The following is a 20,172-nucleotide window of genomic DNA, read 5'->3' on the forward strand; positions in this document are numbered from 1 at the left end:
ACAGCTTAAGTTGAGAACCTTTTCACAAGATATGAAGTTAATAATGAGGATTTATTGGACGTGTTAGATAAAGGACTCAGTATATTTTAAAACTTTCCCACCTCTACTCCATTTTTTTCTCTCTTATCAGCTATGATTTTTGTTTCTCCTTGTCTCTGCTGAACAGAGAAGATAGACAAATGCTGACGGTTTGTTGATGGATTTAATACAGTTAAAAACAAACAAACTGTGAACAAGACTGATCTTCAAGCTGAAAATGATTAAATTAAAAGATGTTTTTCACCTCCTTTGTCTCTGTAGCCTGCCTCTAAACCAGTGCCTGGCACATGCTAAATGGTCAGTAAATTGTATATATCCCCTGTATCCTGCCAACCCTTTTAATTAATTTATTTATTTAATCTTTGTTCTTGTGTAAATTTTTGTTGTTATTACAACATGAAGTGATGTGCACACCCATGCCAAAACCACATTTCTCCTGATCATATTTCTTCTTCTTTCATTATTCATGAAATGTTCTTTTGCTGTTTTTATTACTATCTGTAGCATTTTATACATTTAATTAATGTTTTAGAGAAGGTACAGTAAGAAAGAGCGTGGAATTTGGAGCCAGATGAGTCAGAATTTGCTTGTCTCCTGTTTCAAGTTTTAGCTGTGTAACTCTAGAAAAGTGTATGAATATAGCCAAGTATATATATGTATGAATATATATTTGTAGAAAGAGATTTCTCTGCCTGGTGGAAGGCACATTTGAGGGCTAACATCAGAACCACAGCCAGGAGTCTGTAGACACCTCCAGACTCCCAACCCTCAGTCTTCTCTTCCTGGAAGGGTCTCTGAGAAGTACCTCCTAATTTTCAGACTTCCAGAGCTAGCTGCAAAGAACTCAACAGCAGGAAGATCAGATTCCTCTCAGAGAAACAAAGACTTCAAGTGCACTCACTCAGTGTTTGTTGACTAAGCCTCAGATGGGCATCCTAAGGAGATAGGCCATTGAACCAGATGGTCCCATGGAGCCAGACCATCTCCTCCACCCATAAAACCCATGCAACGTGAGCACCAGCTCTCACAAAACCAGCTCTTGCTTCAGAAAGAAGCCATTCTAGGGAAGAAGCCCATGGGGAGAAAGAGGCCTCCAAAAGGCGTTAAGCCTCCTCAGGGTCCCTAGCCTCCACATGGTGCCAGGATATCTCCTAGGACTAGGTTTGCATATAGAGCTGAGCCACCATGAAGAGCCGGCACCACATGGAAACAGAAGCCAGGCCAAACCCATCCTTATGACCTCATTTAATCGTAACTACTTCCATAAAGTCTTTAAGGCTAAATACAGTCACTGTGGGGGTTCGAGCTTTAATATGGGAATTTTGCAGGACACAAACATACAATCCATAATAGCACATTAAAGTGTCTCTCGAACACAAACTTTCTTCACTTATAAGACAGTTTACAAAAACAAACATCCCAAAGGCACTGGGTACCCAATAAGATGATTTTGACAAGTTGTTGGAATAGAGTAGGTAATACATGGTACCTATTATTTTTAATACTTTATCTTTCGTACATTTATTGTAAAAATTCTGTATGCGATGTTTACCATTTAACTTGGTGATTTTTTTTAAATGAAGTCTAGGTGACATACAACATTACCTTAGTTTCAGGTGTATACCATAGTGATGCCACAACTCTCCGTGTTATGCTCTGCGCACCACAAGTTTAGCTACCATGCGTCTAAACCATTTTTAGAATATGTCCTTTGGAATGTGTTACACCACCATGATCCCGTCGGTCACCCAGTCTCTGTGACTGCACTCTTTCGCGCTTCTCCACCGTCTTCCCAACGCACCTTTTCCCATCCGAAGCTCCCACTCAACCCGGCAGCGTGAGCCAGGTACTCAGAACCGCGAGGGCTACAAACACCCCCGCCCCGTTCCGCTGGTTCTCTGTGATCTGCATTTATTTCACTCCACGATTTTATTTCCAGCTACTTGTCAACAGGAGCCTCTGAACCTCTCATTCCCCAATACACGAGGCAAGGTGCTACTTTCATGCTTGTGTTCACAATGCCTCTGCCTTTTCTTGAGATTCCCCGGGAAACATTTGCCTGACCCCAGCCTGTCCTTAAGATGCAGCTCAAACCCTGCCTTCTCCATGAGGCTTCTTTGGCTCGGCCACCTCAGACTGACCTTCTTGCAGCTCCAAAATCAGTAGCCCTGATTGTTTTTTTAAATAATCTAATTCTAGCATCGAATTGCTCTGTTTCATGAACACATATCCCCTGAACTTGATTACAGACTGTTTAATGGCAAGAAACATGCCTTTTATCCTGCACAACTCTCACCCCAATTCTGACTACACAGTTACCAAAATTCTCCCTTCTTCAAAGATTTCCTTTATTTTCCTGCCCTTTGGCTTTGTTGCCCTCTCCATCTGGACTGCCCTATCCTGATGTCTTTTGCTGTACAGCCTCTTCCTGGTGGCCCTGCTTACCACTCTCTTACCTTCTCACTACGATCTCCTGTTTCCCCAAAAAGAATTAATCTGCTGTCTCCTACTCACGAATTGGATTTGTATTTTTGTTATAGCACTTCTCATGCTCTCCTTCATAGTGTGGTCATTTGCGTAACTGTTCGCCCTCTCAGATTATGAGCCCCTGTTGTGCAAGGACTACAGCTTATTCATCTTCATGCACTTAGCATGGGTCATATATATACTGATTTTTAACAAGTGTTTGTCACTCTGAATCCCATATTAGATGGCAGGCAATCAGACATGACTAAGCACTGTTAGGGGGCCTGTGAGTATGTTTGATGTGTGAAGGGCCATTCACCTGCTCTGTCTTCCTGGGGTATCCAGAGCCTGGTAATAGTTATTAGAGTCACCTGATTCACATATATATATTTATTTTATTTTATTTTATTTTATTTTATTTTATTTTATTTTATTTTATTTTTTTTAAATTTTTTTTAACGTTTATTTATTTTTGAGACAGAGACAGAGCATGAACGGGGAGCGGCAGAGAGAGAGGGAGACACAGAATCGGAAGCAGGCTCCAGGCTCTGAGCCATCAGCCCAGAGCCCGACGCGGGGCTCGAACTCACGGGACCGCGAGATCGTGACCTGAGCTGAAGTCGGACGCTTAACTGACTGAGCCACCCAGGCGCCCCCACATATATATTTTTAACAACACTTGAAACGATTCTTTTATTTGGAAAATAATGAAGACCATAAAATGCCCAGTATTAATGACTAAAGCTAGACTGTGAGGTTAGAACCAAGCAGTTAAGCATAATTTCACTACTGTGTGTAGAGTAGACTATACAGCCACTGCAAGACTGTTGAGTACTGACTTCTGGCCCTTGCCACTGGGTGTTGGTAGCACCCTTACGCTGGGGACACAAGGAAAATACCTCTGGTCCCTCTTTTTCCCAGGGCCCATGCACATCCGTGTTCACTGGTCCAGTGCTGTTCTGTTTCTACCGAAACAGTGAAGGCCACCTTCACTGAAATAATCCTTCATCATCTGAAACCTTTTTATTCAAGGGGCAGAGAACTGTTAGTGTATGTGTCTGCATTTGCTGTAAGTTCTCCATTTAAAGACCAAGTCTCCCTGAACTGAACTTCTTGAACTTGTCCCTTCTGTTTCCACCACCCAGTACATAGGTACACACAGCACTGGAAAGATGGAGGTGCCTGTCTCCTCCCCGTCAGCCTGCCTGGTGCTGGCTGCAGGTCCCAGGCTTGTCCTCTTCTGCACCGTGGGTCTCTCTGAGTGTTGTGGCAGCATGGAAGGAGTTTTATATCCCCTGCAGTACCGGGGCTGGGGGGTAAGGAGAAGAGCTTCCAGGATGAGCCCAGTGAGGTAAAAGCTTTCCCACTGAATGGACATCCTGTCTCTTAGGTTTTGATGGGAACCCCTGCTTCTCTTCTTCGGCCTCGCCTTCACCCAGACTTGGGTTCTGCTCTAGAAACATCGTCACCCCTAACAATAGAGACTGTAGGACTGTGGTACTCAAATATTTGTTAATTTATTCCAAATCTAGCCATTTGAATTATGTATGTATATGGTTCTTGAATTTTTTCCTATTAAGATTCAGAATGAGAGTGATAACAAAAGGCCTATTTTAAATAAATTCTCCACAGCTTTAAAATGAGAGTGTTTTCATTTTTTTTTAAATTTTTTTTCAATGTTTTTTATTTATTTTTGGGACAGAGAGAGACAGAGCATGAACGGGGGAGGGGCAGAGAGAGAGGGAGACACAGAATCGGAAACAGGCTCCAGGCTCTGAGCCATCAGCCCAGAGCCCGACACGGGGCTCGAACTCACGGACCGCGAGATCGTGACCTGGCTGAAGTCGGACGCTTAACCGACTGTGCCACCCAGGTGCCCCAAGAGTGTTTTCATTTTTTAAGTGTATGTTTGTTTCAAGGAGGCAAAAAGGGTGAGGAAATAGGGGGGAAGAAAGCAAAATGTAGTGAAGGTAAAGCAACTGCTGCCTTACATTGTTTAAAAAAAATTTTTTTAACATTTATTCATTTTAGAGAGAGCTTGAGCAGGGGGAGGGCAGGGAGAGACGGAGACAGAATGTGCATCAGGCTCCAGGCTCTGAGCTGTCAGCACAGAGCCCGACATGGGGCTCGAACTCATGAGCCATGAGATCACGACCTGAGCTGATATCGGCCACCTAACTGACTGAGCCACCCAGGCGCCCCTTGCCTTATATTCTTAATTGAAACAACTGAAGGTGTATCCTGTGGCCAGAGACTCCATATTCTGTTTTTGGAAGGGAAAAAGAGTGTCTTATCTCTTGGAGGTAACTCTTTGAACCCATTTAGGATTCTAAAAGTTTCTGATGGATTGGTTCATTTTGTTGAGAGGGCTGGCCCCGAAGCCTGAGGTATGGGTGGGTGAGGAGAGATGTGACTACACTCCATGACTGGTGAGGGTGGGTTAGCAAAGGACATGACCATGCTCTGTGCTGGTGACTACCCCAGCCCTAGGCATCGTGAAGTGGGTGCAGGAGTCTTAAAGAGCAAGGCCACCACATCAGCCCAGCGAGTGTTCATGTCACTTGGGGCTACCATGCAGCTCAGAGTGGAGAGTGGGTCATGCACTTCATTTCTGCTTTCAAAAGACTGTCATCTTAGCCATGCTACTCTCTGACAAACAGAACAAAACAAAACAAACAAAACAACTGACTATCTTCAGGTTATTCTCAAAGAGGGAATGCCTCCTGAGTAAACAGCTTTGGCAGGCAGAGAAAATATGGAGGAATAAAGCCATCCCGACTTCTAAATTTCATTTTAGCCAATACCTTTAATTGTTTCGGTAACAGTTCTTACTAGAGCATTTAATTCCTACTCAGTTGATTAATTTAAGCTTTACATCATTATCCATTTTTTATTGATGTATAATTAACATGCAGTGTTATATTATTTTCAGGTGTGCAGTAAGCGGGTCTGCAATTATTCAGTGCTCATCACATGTACTCTTAATCCCCTTCACCTGTCTCACCCATCCCTCCACCCACCCCTCCCCCCTTCTGGCAACCACTACCTTGTTCTCTGTATTTAAGAGTCTGGTTTTTTGTCTCTTTTGTTTGTTTGTTTTGTTCTTTGCTTTGCTTCTTAAATTCCACATATAAGTGAAATCATATGGTAGTTGTCTTTCTCTGACTTATTTCACTTAGCATTATACTCTCTAGGTCCATCCATTTTATTTACCTAAAGAAAACAAAAACACTTATTAAAAAGATACATGCACCCCTATGTTTATTGCAGCATTATTTACAGTAGTCAAGCTGTGCAAGCAATCCAAGTGTTCATCAACAGATGAATGGATAAAGAAAATGTAAGATACACATACACACACATAGTGGAATATTACCCAGTAGTAGAAAAGAATGTGATGTTGCCATCAGCTGTCCATTTGTTACAGAGGGGTTAAAAACAGCAAGTTGAGCTCACGGGGCGGGGGAAGAGCTGGGATAAATCTGTCAACTGAAGTGTATTTGCTAACCTCCAAGGAGTGATTCCTCTGCCGAGTGCTTCAACTTGTTCTGAGTGCATACTCTTCACAGCAGTGCATGAGTTTGGTTAACATGCTGCTTTTCAGAAAGGTTGTTGAGCATAGAATGATTAAATGTCTTGTTCAGAAGCAAATATCTAGTAAGTGCTGCCTGAGGATGCCAACTAGGTCAGTCTAACTTCAAAGCCCAAGCCTGAATTTGGGTTTTTTTCTATTCCAGCTCTCATCTGAATAATCTCTCCCTCTCCTTATGTTTCCTAATGAAAAATAAAGGTGATCAGAATAAATTAAATCAGGGGTGCCTGGGTGGCTCAGTCGGTTAAGTGTCAGACTCTTGATCTTGGCTCAGGTCATGATCTCATGGGTCTTGAGATCGAGCCTGCGTCGGGGTCTGTAGGATGACCATGCAGAGATTGGGATTGACGTGCTTGGAATTCTCTCTCCCTCTCTCTCTGCCCCTCCCCCACTCATGGGCATGTGTTCTTGTGGGCATGCCTGCATGCTCTCTCTCTCTCAAAATGAAGAAATAAACTTAAAAAAAAAAGATTAAATTATATCATAGTATCTCTTCCAGGATTATTTTCATCAATAATTCAACCTTTTTTGTTTGTTTTTGTTTTTTGTTTTTGTTTTTAATAATTTCATCTCTTAATGTGTTTTTGTTTGTTTGATCCAAAAAAGTTTCCAACAAAAAGTGAGCAGCTATTGATTTTCTCTCTGATCACCCTGAATATATTAATGAGCAATGGATAGGACTGAAGAAACGGGAGAGAAAGGCCACAGGTTTGATGGTCACATCCTTAGTAATAGTTGATTATACATATTCTGATGTCAATGCAAATGAACACTCCATCTCCAAGTACTTAAAGACCTAATTCCTGGCACCGTGAAGACATCCTTAAGAACAGATCTCAGAGGAATCTCAGAGATCATCCAAGAGACGCTCTTGCCAAGAAATGCAAGTCTTGGCTTCATCAGCTAATGGCTGGGTGACTTAGGGCATGCAGCCTGACCTGTCGGTAAGGCCTCAAAAGAACTTTGGAGAGAAGTCAAGATAATGTGCTAGAGCGAACATAACATCCTAGTAATTATTAGTTCAATTTAAATGCATAAAAGAGAGAAATTGACTCTACTTTTTTTTTAAAGCCTGGAACCTCAGTGATCTGCTCGTCCAGCAGTGCCTACCAGCACCTCTGCTGGGCTTGGTTATTAGCTATTGGCAAAGACTAGAGTCGGTCACACCAAAGTTTACCGCATGCCACCAGCTGTGCAAGCTTGGGCATGTTATTGGTGTCTGTAACCATGTTTACTTCAATGCAGAAAATGAACTCTGTCTCTTAAAGTTTTTATGGTGCCTAAATTAGATAACATCTGTAAAGTGCTGTTTTATTCTGATTAAAGCTTCATTTCCTGGTTCCAAAGGTTGAACTAAGAATAAGTCCTTTTCCTCTACCTCATGTGCTCCAACTCAGAATTATCAGATGGGAGTCAAAAAACAAGCCTTACTTTCATCTCCTCCCACTTCTGAAGCTCTGGGGAGGAAGGGCACTACCCCAGGGGAAGGGTGTGAGCTCTGGCCACTCCATGCTCCAAATGGGGTTGGTCCACACTGATGAGGAGGGCTGGGCACTGTGTAGTCGTTTTCGAGGCTCCAAAGAGCAGAGGGATAGCAAATGTGTAAGGAATACGGCTGCCTAGGGTACAAGTTCTGTGACATTAAGCTACTGGAGGGGTTGGCACAGCTCTGACCTAGAGTGGCAGGTGTTCAGCCTGAAGAGAAGGGACCCACGACACCTCTCAAATATCCTCAAATCAGTCACTGTCTAATAATAGCATTTGTACCTAAGTGTAAACAACTCCACGAGATTACATCATCTTGTTTTTAACTTAACACCAACAGGTTTCACAAATTTAGGAGATTGTCTGGCAACCAAAGAGAAAATCTCATACCAATCTAGCCTTCTTTGCTGGGCCTTTTCACAGGAACAGGAAATATTCTTTTCCAAAGAGCACAATTAACAAAAGGCTTCACCTTAACCATAGTATGTATATATGGACATAGTAAGTGCTCAGCAAATGATACCGGTTACTATTGTTTTTGATGTTATAATGATTACTAATATTTAATGTTGCCTATCAAAATTTCCATTTGAGGTTAATGCACTCTTTCATTCAGTAAGTGGTTTTGAGCTCCCCTGAGGTACAAGGCTTTGTGCTGGACGCTCCGAGGACAACAAAAGCTGGTAAGACACAGTCTCCGTCTGAAATGAAGTAGATGCTTCCCTGTGGCTTCTGTTATACCTGCGGCTGTCCCTGAGGGAAGCATTTCTGCTTCTTGACAACACACCTCGATTCCTTAGCGGTCAAAACACATTCACTCAATGAGAAATTGAATGAATGAAAATATTTCCAGAGAATTAAAGGTACTTTTTCATCAGTTTCTGAGGCTACAGAAATAATATACAGGAGAGGTTTAAGTCTTTCCATATGTTTTTCTTCTCTTCTAAACCAACCTGTATTATCCCTCCCCTTATATGCTAGAAGGAAAGGTAAGATGTAAGTGATTGCCTGGGGCTACTTTTAGGAGAAACATATTTACTGTCATATCTCGAATATGATTTTCAAAAATAGACCACAATATAAAAGTAGTGTTTGGTGGGTTACTTTGCAAACCACCATGGGGCAACATGAGAAGGAAGCACTTCCAGATGGGCCATAGAAGTCCACATTTACAAGAAACTATTAGTCACCTCATCAGTATCCAGGGCTGCATCTACCAGCAGCATATCCAGGGTTTCCTGAGCAAATACTGTCATTTCCTTTTTAACGCCTCAGCGGGAACTAGATTAGTACTGCTCTAGCTGCTGCCCTTGAATAAAGACCTTGTGCCGTGGCTACCGCCTACAGGTGCCAGGGCTGGGCTTAGTCAGGTGGAGCCGCCAAGGCACTCACCTGTGTCACATGGATTGGTCAGAAGCTCTCGCTAAGTTTTGACCAGTCAGGGGTGGTTCCTGGGGTGGCAGCTCAGTGGCCCATGAAGTTGTTCTGTGGCCTGTACTGTGGTAAAGCTGATTGCTTGAGGCCACCTTCCCAGCAGGTGATCACTTCCGCCTTCCCAAAAGGCGAGTGAGCCCCGTAATCTCACCATCCCCACCTTTAGGATACATTTCTTATTGGATGCCCAAAAAGACCCTAATCATGACCTTTTCAAGTTATGCTACACTCAGTCTCACAGACGGGATTTGACTTACTACTAATTGTGTTCATTGATGCAGCACTTTTTACATACGTGTATAATATTAGGCACTAATTATCAAAGCAGTTTTTGCCCGATACCATCTACAGGAAGTAATCTTTATCTTTTGATATTCCCCCAGTATCTTAAGTAGAACCGTATGAAATTGCAGCTCTTATAGTAGCCCAGTATAGAAAGAAACCGCCGCCCTGGTTACCACCATCACCAGTGATTAGTTTGCAAATCTGCTCTCAGCCCACATTTCAACTTCTCCTTTCCCACAGCACCTACATGGCTCTGGCTGATGCAGATTTCCTGTCCGTCTCCATCTAGGCCTTTTTGTCACTTCCCTCTTTGTACTTGTGAGGTCAGTTGACATTCTTCTGCTGTTCTCGTACCTCCGTTAATGGGTCTTCTCCGCAAGCGAAAGAAATAGCAATCTGAAATTAGTCAATTACAGCAATTGTCAAACTAGTCAACAAGAAGGGTGAGGTTGGTTAAGTTTGCTAAATGAATATTACTTCCCTTTAAATAAATTGTGTAAAACACTTATATTAGAACCCATTAATTTGGATTCCGCTAATGAGATCATTCAAAGTAGGCATTTTGTTTTTAACTATATATTTATATATAATTACAATTTAATTATAAGACATAGTCTATAAATAGGTAGTGTCAACACAGTTGAAGGAGTTATCATTTAAGAGAAAAAGAAAGCTCTCAAAGGTACCTTCGAATTTCCTACGAGTAACTAAAATGCAGCATCAAAATCCTGTCATTAGAGCAGATCCTCAAAGAAATCCACAAACCAAAACTTTAATAATCTAGAGATACTATGTGGAGTTAGCAAACATGTCTTTTGAAAAGTAGCCTGCAATTCACTTTCTATGACCTCGGATTCTCATTTCTTTACCTACATCTGTCATTCCAAATTACTGAATTTTAGTATATGATCAGTGTTAAAATATTGCAGAATGTTGTTTTGGTTTACTGAAGGCAACTAAAATATTGGACATAAGTTTTTGCATCTGATTTTGTAGAGGAAATTTTTTAAAAAGATTCTACCCACACTCCTGCCCCCTGCACAATGCCCTGTGAGAGTGGCATGGAGGAAGTTTCTTACTCACTGTCTAAGAGCTTCAGATGCCTCATATGCAAAATGGGGATAATTATAACCTACTTCATAGGATTGATAGGATAATATAAAGTCCATAGTTAGTAATTCACATTGATGCCAGCAGGTCAGGTCCAAGGACCCAGAAAGGGGGTCCCACAGGACTAGCCAAGAAGGTCCTTAGCTTTATGCAGGATGGAAGTCAAATGGGAGCCAGCAGGAAGTGAAAGCAGAGTTTACTGAAGATATAGATATAGAAAGAGCTATGGACAGAACACCTGGGAGACTCAGAAAGGAAAAGAGCATGAGTTTCATCTTTGCTTGGAGTCTAGGATTTTATCGATGATTGTGATCTGGTACACATGTCACTCTTAGGCATCCAGGAACTGGTCAGAGCAAGGACAGGTCCAGGGGTCCTTCACAAGTCGCTCATTCCCTGAAGTCAGGTGTTTGGAGTCAGTGGTCTTGGAGAACATTTATGATGACCCCACCTGGTCACTCCTTAGATGTTATCTCTTGTGCTGAAAGACTCCAAAGATACCATTATCTCTTTATCCCTTACAAGGAGGACATATGCTGTTTGTATTACCGGGCATGTGTAGAGTGGGGTGGGCATGCAGGCCCTAACAAGAATAGAAGCTGGAAAAGGAACAAAGAAAAAAAAAAAGGGCATCCAGTTTCCCTGTTTCAACATAAAGTAAGGGTTGAGTAAGCATTTGTCATATTGCTTTGCTGCACTTGACTGCTCTTTGAAGCCCCAAAACAAAGCTTGGATTTATGGCTGTGGTTGACCTTCAGGTCTTCTGTCCAGTAGAAGTGGGCTGCAGAGCTGCCTCATTCTTTCAACCAACCTCCTAATTACAAGAAATGGCAGAAGGTAACTTAAAGCAAAGTTAAATTGTCATCTCTAAGGTATAGTTTCAAAAGGTCCTTGTTCTGCCAAAGTGCTGGGAATGCACACGCTATGCAGTGCTTTGGTTTAAGGCATTGAAAACCACAATTCTTAAAAAAAAAAAATCATGGGGCACTTGGGTTGCTCAGTCAGTTAAGCATCTGACTCTTGGTATCGGCTCAGGTCATGATCTCACAGTTTAGGAGTTCAAGCCCCGCATCAGTCTCTGTGCTGACAGCACAGAGCCTGCTTAGGATTCTGTCCCTGTCTCTCTGCCTCTCCTTTGCCCATTCTCTATCTCTGTTTCAAAATAAATAAAACTAAACTAAAAAAAAAAAACCCACTCATGTTTTGGGGGTGGGACTGCTAACAATTATCATCACACCCAGTAAGCATAAACTTTGATCAGCCATCTTAGAACTTAACCAGCCATCTTAGAACTTAAAATCATGGAATAGAGAATAGATAGATTTTGATGGGAGCAAGAGTGTCTTTCTTTCAACAAAACTCATGCTCTGCAGTGTGCCAGACACTGCCAAGGCCTGCATACTTGGAGATGCAGCCTGGACCCTGCATCTCCAAGGGTGAAAGGGGTGAAGGAAAAGAAAGCATCTGTAAGAAAGTGGGGGTAGGTTGTAAACATAAGGGATGACTAAGAGACCTTTTTGCCTAGGGCAGCCTTGTGAGTGGACTATTCGCCCTTCTACCCTGGGAAATCTGGGAAAGTAATCCGGAAAAGGTTTGTTCTTCTGCAGTGTGGAAAAGTGCATCCTCCCAGTCATTGCAAGCTCGTTGGAGAGAAACAAACTCAAATCTGTTGGGAGTGACAGGTTTCTCTGGACATTCCACTCAGTGCAACTAGTCCACTCAGTGTCATTTAGTCCACTCAGTGCAACTATTAACATACCAAATTTACACCAAGTTGAACATTCACTTATCTGATCTGGAAGCGAAACTGACATGTGGAATGTCTGCTACTGCACAGCTTGTGAGAAGGAAGGGAGATGATTCGTTTTCAGAAGTACCAAATAAAAGCTGTGCTGTCTAATTAACAATAGACTTACAACCTATTGGAAAACATACGAGCCTCCCACCCCCACCACCTGGCCCTGCCACAATGGAGTCCCATACCCTGACACATCGCTTTCTGGTTCTTCCCCTCTCTGTTTTGCGGGCTTTGCAGTGAGCACGCGCCAGAGAACTGAAGTCTCTGCGTCACCTCAAGGAACGTATATTTGTTCCAATCAGATGACTTTTTGCCTTACATGGGCATAGGCAACATCCGGGTAAGGCTGTAACCTCTGTAGTACTCAGCCAATGAGGAACCAGGGGAGGGATTTGTATGCTAGGAGATAAATTGCCTGCTGTAACTTACCCCAGTGGGCCTGTCCATCAGACATCTGCTCTTGCAAGAACATTGATTAAAGCCTTGCTTCATTGTGCTCCCAGTCCCTCTTTTGATTGGGTCAGTGGGCTTATTTCTCACACAGCTCAATATGGTAGCCACTGGCTACATGTGGCTATTTAAATTAATTGAAGTAAAATAAAATTTTGAGCATTTAAAAATTAAGTGAAAAATCTAGTTTGTTGGTCTCACTAGTCACATTTCAAGTGTTCCATAACCACCTGTGACCAGTGGCTACCATATTGGACTGCACCCATATAAAGAACATCCATCATTGCAGAAAGTTCTCCTGGACAGCGTGGGTTTAGTACATGCCATTATTATGCTTGTTCACTTTGTTGTGCTATGGTCTCTTATTAATTCTCCAAAATAACCCTGAAGGGTTTCATTCCCACTTTGCAGATGAGGAAAGAATTTCTGAAAGTTAAGCCATTCTCCTCTCACATAGTGGCCACTGCAGAACCTGACCAGTGGTTCAGTGAACGAACAGCTGAGCTACCAAGTGAGAGGCCCAGGACTGTCTGACCCGAAAGCCCAGAAGTTCCGGCAAGAACAAGATTCTGTTCCGCTATTGGTGCATTTTAATATCAAACATTTGTGAACTTTCCCTCCTCCTTAATCTAGTTTAATGACATAATAGCAAAATACTCACAAAATATAAATAATAAAGTAAAATAATAAAATACAAATATCAAAATTACATATAAAGAGAGAGAGTATATTTCAGTCTTAAAAGGGCAAAGTAAGGGGACCCTGGGCAGCTCAGTTGGTTAAGCATCTGAGTCTTGATTTCAGCTTAGGTCATGATCTCATGGTTAGTGAGATTGAACCCAGCGTCAGTCTCTGTGCTGACAGCATGGAGCCTGCTTGGGATTCTCGCTCTCTCTGCGTCTCTCCCACATGCGTGCATGCACACATTTACTCAATCTCTCTTGAAATAAATAAACATTAAAAAATAATAATAAAAGGACAAAGCAAGTAAGTGGATGCCCAGATGGCATAGGTCTCTTTGGAGGTGGTAGAGATACTCTAATACAAGATTGTGGTCTAAATTGGGTTCTGTAAGTTTATTAAAAATCATTGAATTGTACATTTAAAATGTGTGAATTTAATGGTATATAAATTATGCCTTAGAAACGCTGTTGTTTTGTTTTGTTTTGTTTTTTTTAAAGAGCAAGATGTAAACCCTAAAACTCTGGGGCAGCCACAAATTTAATGTTGAAAGCTGTCCAGAATTTTAGTGAGTCAAAGATTAGTTGGTGGAATTTCCTGAATTTCCCTATTGATGGTAAAAGAAGTGATGCTCTGTCTCTAACCAAACACTGGGAAATTCTGCAAGGTGTCTATTATTATCCTCATCTCACAGGGGAGGAAATTGAGAGTCAGAAAGTTAAAATAAAGTTGCCCAAGATCCACAGCCAGTGAGAACTGGCAAGAGTGTTAAATGTAACACTGTCTGGCCCACCAGCACATGGCAGCACTCTCCCCTACATCGTGCCCTTTCTCTGAGAAGAAGTCCTTCCATTGCTTGACTTGAGGTCACTTTCCTTCTTCCAGGACAACGGGAAACCGATTTCCCAATGTTTCTATCAGTGTTTTGTATTTTGTACTCAAAAGGATTCCTGAAAGGCATGAATCTGTTTTCAATATTGAATAAAAGGTGGGCGGAGACGCCAAACCTTAGGTTAATGAAAAGATAGTGCGTTTCTCTCTTGATGTTCACTAAGATGCTTTTAAAATGATATATATGCATATACATATATGCCTGTATATACACGTCTACATACAATATGATATTTATGAAGAGATTTGCAGCATTTATTTCCATTTTTATTCCTGATTTTACTTGGTTCATTGGAGACTTCAGGATGTGACTTGCAGTGGTGTCTGCTTAGGAATTTTTGAGGCGAGCCCCTGTTGTGCCTCTTGTACAGGCTTGTCTCACTTGATAAGCTGGTTAGCTCGCTCTTCACCTATTTTATGAAATGGAATTCTGGAAAATGAAAAGCTGATGGGGCTGCATTTTCCAGCTTTTGCGAGGGCTAGTAACCTTTACATCTTCACTTATATCCTCTCAGCATCTAGCGTTGTTCTGTTCTTGCCAGGTCCCTATGCCTGATCACAAATGTTTAACCATCTCTCTGGCAGTCCCCCCAACCCTCAGTTGTACTAAGCTTCCTGTAGCCCCCTCCCTTCCAGATCCTTCCTCTGGTCTGGCCTGGCACTCTCCTCTTGCCTCTTGGTGGCTCTGTTGTTCTGAGTCTTTATAAATAATGCAGATCCTTTTTGTTTTCCTTTCCTTCCTTTCTCCTGGGATATGTCTCTCCTCTCTTTCACCCGGCTGAAACAAGACAAAACAAATAAATAAAAACAAGAAACCAATTCTGTACCAAGCCAGCAGAAGATGTCCATGGGCCAAATTTGGGCTCTTGACGTTGGACCTCTGTTTTCCCTAGGATCCTGAGACACAGCAGCAGTGATTTCCATATTCAAAGAATGTAGCCAGCATTGAAAGAAAAGAAAGAAAGAAAAAAAAAAGCAGAGTAAATGCTGAAATGATGGAACAACTGTAATTGTGAAAATGGATACCCTAGTGCTTTATCTTTCCTTCAACCAATATTCTTAGAAATAGGGAAGTAAACAGAAGTTTCTGCTTTTACATATTTGGCAATAGTAGAACTTATTAAATAATTGTGAAATTTTCACAGTCTTGTTCACATTTCAAAATAAAGTTCCTTTGCAGGAATCCTTGAGTTGCTTCTTGTGTGCTCAGAGATGACGGAAGGCCAGGATTTGAAAAGTCATTAAGGTTGTTTTGGGAATTAGCCGTTTCCTTGTGTCAACAGTAGATTGTGTATTCTAGCCGTTCACCCCACCACTCCAGCAGGCAGCCTGCTTGCTTGTGGCCTGTGCTCACTATTAGCCTCCCCAGCATGTTTTCAAAACAAGGCAAGTGCCTCCTTCCTGACTTCCTGCATCATAATCATGTTATAGTCCAGACATCTTCATGTAGCCAGTCCAGTACCTTAGAAAGATCTACTGCACATATCACACTGCAGCAAAGCATTCCCTAGAACTAACTCAAAACTGTTCTCATATATATTTTAGAAATGCTGTTTTCTTTCTCTCTTACTCTGGATTTTATGCATCTGGACAAAAGTTGTGTTCTAAGAGAATTTGTTTAAAGATTGCAAGGTAGCTTTTTTTTTTTTTCCAGTAATGAGGAATCTATAGAATAGTCCGTTGCTCTGTATTTATCCATTTTGTAGGTCCAAATTTTCCCCAGTAGGTTTGCACAGAAGAATTTGGTTATAATTTGGTTAACAAATCCATTTCCTCCATAAAGGGCATTTTCAAAAGTGCATGGATTTGGGCACATGGTAGTTATCAAACTTAAAGTGTAATCATTTTGCAGTATATATCAAATCAAAAAAATTGTATACCTTAACCTTACACAATGCTGCATGTGAATTATATTTCAACAGAGCTGGGGGAAAGCCATAGTGCTTTCTTGGCAACAAATACAATAAGAAAAACGGATACATTTCAAGATGGGCTATTATGAATATATATTATAAGTGAGTTAAAGAATGATTAAAATCTGTTAATTTTTAGGGGCGCCTGGGTGGTGCAGTCGGTTGGGCGTCCGACTTCAGCCAGGTCACTATCTCGCAGTCTGTGAGTTCGAGCCCCGCGTCAGGCTCTGGGCTGATGGCTCAGAGCCTGGAGCCTGTTTCCGATTCTGTGTCTCCCTCTCTCTCTGCCCCTCCCCCGTTCATGCTCTGTCTCTCTCTGTCCCAAAAATAAATAAAACGTTGAAAAAAAAATTTTATTTTAAAAATAAAAAAAAAATCTGTTAATTTTTAATCAATGTAGAGCTGTCAGGACCAGGAAATAGGAATGAGAATGGCCATTTATTATGTGCTTACCAGATGCCAGATCCTGGAGTAAATATTTTAATATCCAGTGCAGCTCAGTGTATGTAGGGTTTGAAACTGCTGGTTTGAAGGTTGGACTACCCAAGTTTGAATCTCAGCTTCTACACTGCTACAAGGATTCAGAGACATAAGCCGCTAGCTCTGTGCTACTATGATAGTGAGGGCTAAGTAAATATTAGCTGTTCATTATGTCTTATTCCATTTAATTCTTTGAAGTAAGCAGTGCCCCATTGTGTGGATGAGGAGACTGAGTCTGGAGTGGCCGAAGTCACTTGCATAAGGTTTTCAAAAGTACGTTGCAGAGGCAGAATTTAGAACCAGTGTCTATCGGGTATTCTGATTAAACCTCTGATCAGGAGTTACTGTTCTAGGCTACCAGGAGAATCTGTGCTAATGGTAACATTTCTAAGCTTAGAAAAACTTTCAAAAGATCCATTTCAGCGGTCAACCATTCTTAGAGTTCTTTTCTGAGGTGGATAACAAATTCACAGCTATATGGATTAAGCTATGCTTTTCAAAATCTGTGCATGATTTATGAAAAATGCCAAATACACCAGTTCCATCAATACCTTTGCTGTGTAAATGCCGTCATCTATGCAAATATCAACTGGTAATGCCAGCTTAAGGAAGCTGTCACAGTGATGTTCCTTTAGCAATCAGAGGCAAACAAAGAGGTTTTTGTTTGTTTGTTTGTTTGTTTGTTTGTTTGTTTTTAACTTTTAACTAGCTGCTGTAGTTCTCAGCTCTTACAGCATGAATACTGAGTGATGCTGGGCACCCCCAGTACCTTGTCACTTCTGTCAGACTGGATTTCAGTGTTGCTCAAATAGCCCTTCTAGGTTGTGTGCTTCAGTTGAGGACATCCTTGTTTTCATCCTCAAGGCTCATGGCTTAGTGGCCATAGTGACCAGGTATGGCTACTATAGGACAATGACTGAAATTTTCACAGTGAAAGAGTTCGATGGTGTGGATGCTGGAACTGGAACTCAGGTACTAATGCAGGATTCTGCTTGCCTGTATTGCAACCTTAGATAAATCTATCTTCTGTAGTCCGAGATACAGGTAGAATTTAGCTCTTGTCATAAGCGGAGTCTCTTTTTCCTTTAGATGTATGTATGAGAGAATGGAATGAAACTTCAGGTCTACAAATTAATGTGAGCTTAATATAAACATAGCATAAAGCAAGAAGAATTGGGACCAAATATCACATAATTTTCATCGCAGTTCACTTCCTAGCGCTTAATCTAGTCAAACTCTTTTCCTTCACAACATTCCTACCTTCCGGATCCCTCAGATGCTTCACTATATTCTGCTGTCTAAATGTATACCTGCAACAGAGGCACAGAGTGTGTGCATCAAACCCCATGCAAGTGAAAAGAACTCACTCCAGGATGCTGTTATGGACGTGACAGTTTAAGAAGCTCCACGTCACCTCATTTAAACCACTGTGGGTTCTCCTTTCCAGGGTTCAGCGGATTCCTACACGAGCAGGCCGTCTGACTCCGATGTCTCTTTGGAAGAGGATCGGGAAGCGATTCGGCAAGAGAGAGAGCAACAAGCCGCTATCCAGCTTGAGAGAGCAAAGGTGACTTTCTTGCCCCTCTTGGGTTCCAAAGTGTCATGTTGCTCAGCAGGTATCAGCTGCTCTTCCCCTGCCTCAAATTCCTCTGGAACAGTCATTTTAGGATCATCCTAATGAGGCACCAGATTTCAAGGCTCCCTGATCCATTCATCCCCTAAGAGAGGTTAGTAACTTTCCCAGGGGGCCATTTCCTGAGGTACAGATCCTTCTTCACCCTTTGTGTTAGGTTTGGGGCTGAATTATCGGCTATATTCCAACTTCACGGTTGTGGCTCATATTAAGCATGCCGCTCCCAGTGTTGGCAGAGAGCCTCCTAAGGTACAGGTTCTCTATCTGTTCCTGACCCCTCATTGTCCGTGACCTCAGCCTTCATCACAGGCTACACGTGCACTATTGTTCTGTGGGTTTCCCTGTGGGTCTCTCTACCAGTTGCCTCTTGGTTTCAGCCTCCTGTCTCAAGTTCAGGGTGAAGTTCAGAGCTTTGAACAACTACTAGCATTTCAGCAAAGATGAGCAGTAGAAGGCATTGCCGAACTTCAGATATCACACAAAAGGATGACCCTCCCCCACCTCCAGCCCCAAATCTCTGTACCCACAAGAGGCCACAGGAGCAAATTGCATTTTTGAATCTTAGAATCTGAAGAGTCACTAGAGATCTCCCATTCTGTGTCTCTCAAACTTCTTGTTTTTGTTTTTTAGCGTAGAATTCCTTTTGTCAGATGAGGTTTTATGCATAATAGCAAAATATAAGACGGGGGTCATGGCCAGCTTCTCTTCCTTGCCTTCCATGACAGACTTCTTAAAGCATATTGATCCAATCTTTCTTATTTTTAGAAGAAAAACTGAAACTCAAATAATATGAATTCCTTCCTTTTTCTGTTTTTATAATAAAATCTTTATGAGAGTAGTAAGAGGAGAACGAGGCATCTTCATTTGCTGTAACACCCATGCTGTCTGTGCTCGGTTAGCCAAGGGGGGTTTGGGGTGGTGCCTGTGAAAGTGAGACCCTAGCTGGGGTTTCCCCTCAGCTGTTGCCCCCCACTCACGTTCTCAGCACAAACAATGAGCCACTAACAAAGTAGCCCCAGATTGCAGGAACCTTGTGTTCTCATTTGTGTCTAATTTTTGTTTTAGTTTTCTTTCAGAGTGTTTTGTGGCCTCTGTGGTCACCCAGATGGCTGCCACAGTGCCGTCAGCTCAGGCTGTTGGTTTGCTTAGCCTCTGTGAGGCTGCACTGGCCTAAGCACTTGGCCGAGGAAGAATTTGTCTCAACAGAGTTTCAGAACCGGCTTTTGTTACCTAGAGAGAAGATGATGTTTGTCCTTGCTCTCTACCCCCTGAATGGCCTTTCTTTTTTCCTGGCAGGACAAGGTATTCTACTGAGTGAGATCCCACAGGTTTTCAGAAATAGGAGGCTATTTCAAAACTATTTATTTTACTCCCACCACCACCTTTTAATGTAAGACCTAGCACACGTTTCCTGTATCCCAAGGGACACTGGTTATCATTTTAAAAAACAAACATAAGCTTAGGACCAGAGGAGAAAGCAGAGAGCCTCTTTCCATCTTTCCATCTGTCCCCAATACTTTAGGGTAGGATTCTGTCTTTAGGATGCTGGAAAGTACCACAGAGGGGGGAAATGGTTGGGCTGATCTGGTTGAATCACCGTTAGAGTCATTGCTACAGATTTCTCTATGCTGCCAGGGAACCCATTGGAGACACCTGTTTGAAAAGTGGTTTCCCTTCCGGCCTGGTACTATCAATTATCTTATTATACTTTTCAATATGAAAAATCCTACTCTGTCTTCCTCCCCCATCCTCACACCATGGTTCTGCCCGAAGTCCAAGCCTGTAGCATTTGCTGTGAAGACGAACGTGAGCTACTGTGGCGCGTTGGATGAGGATGTGCCTGTTCCAAGCACGGCCATCTCCTTTGATGCCAAGGACTTTCTCCACATTAAAGAGGTAAATGTAGGATTCTCTG

General features: G+C 42.2%; 1 protein-coding gene across 2 annotated transcripts in view; it reads left to right on the forward strand.

Moving 5' to 3' along the window:
* The window catches only part of CACNB4 (calcium voltage-gated channel auxiliary subunit beta 4), a 253,853-nt gene that overhangs the window by 184,543 nt on the left and 49,138 nt on the right, over window positions 1-20,172 (forward strand). For both annotated transcript variants that reach the window (XM_047084335.1, XM_047084336.1), the window contains exons 3-4: window positions 18,072-18,191; window positions 20,031-20,153. In XM_047084335.1, the coding sequence (XP_046940291.1) occupies window positions 18,072-18,191; window positions 20,031-20,153 (243 nt within the window). The remainder of the gene's footprint in view (window positions 1-18,071; window positions 18,192-20,030; window positions 20,154-20,172) is intronic.

The sequence above is a fragment of the Lynx rufus genome, unplaced genomic scaffold (genome assembly GCF_022079265.1).
Source record: "Lynx rufus isolate CCGP_SWC_20201006 ecotype Redwood Valley unplaced genomic scaffold, mLynRuf1.p SCAF_2, whole genome shotgun sequence".
Taxonomy (NCBI): domain Eukaryota; kingdom Metazoa; phylum Chordata; class Mammalia; order Carnivora; family Felidae; genus Lynx; species Lynx rufus.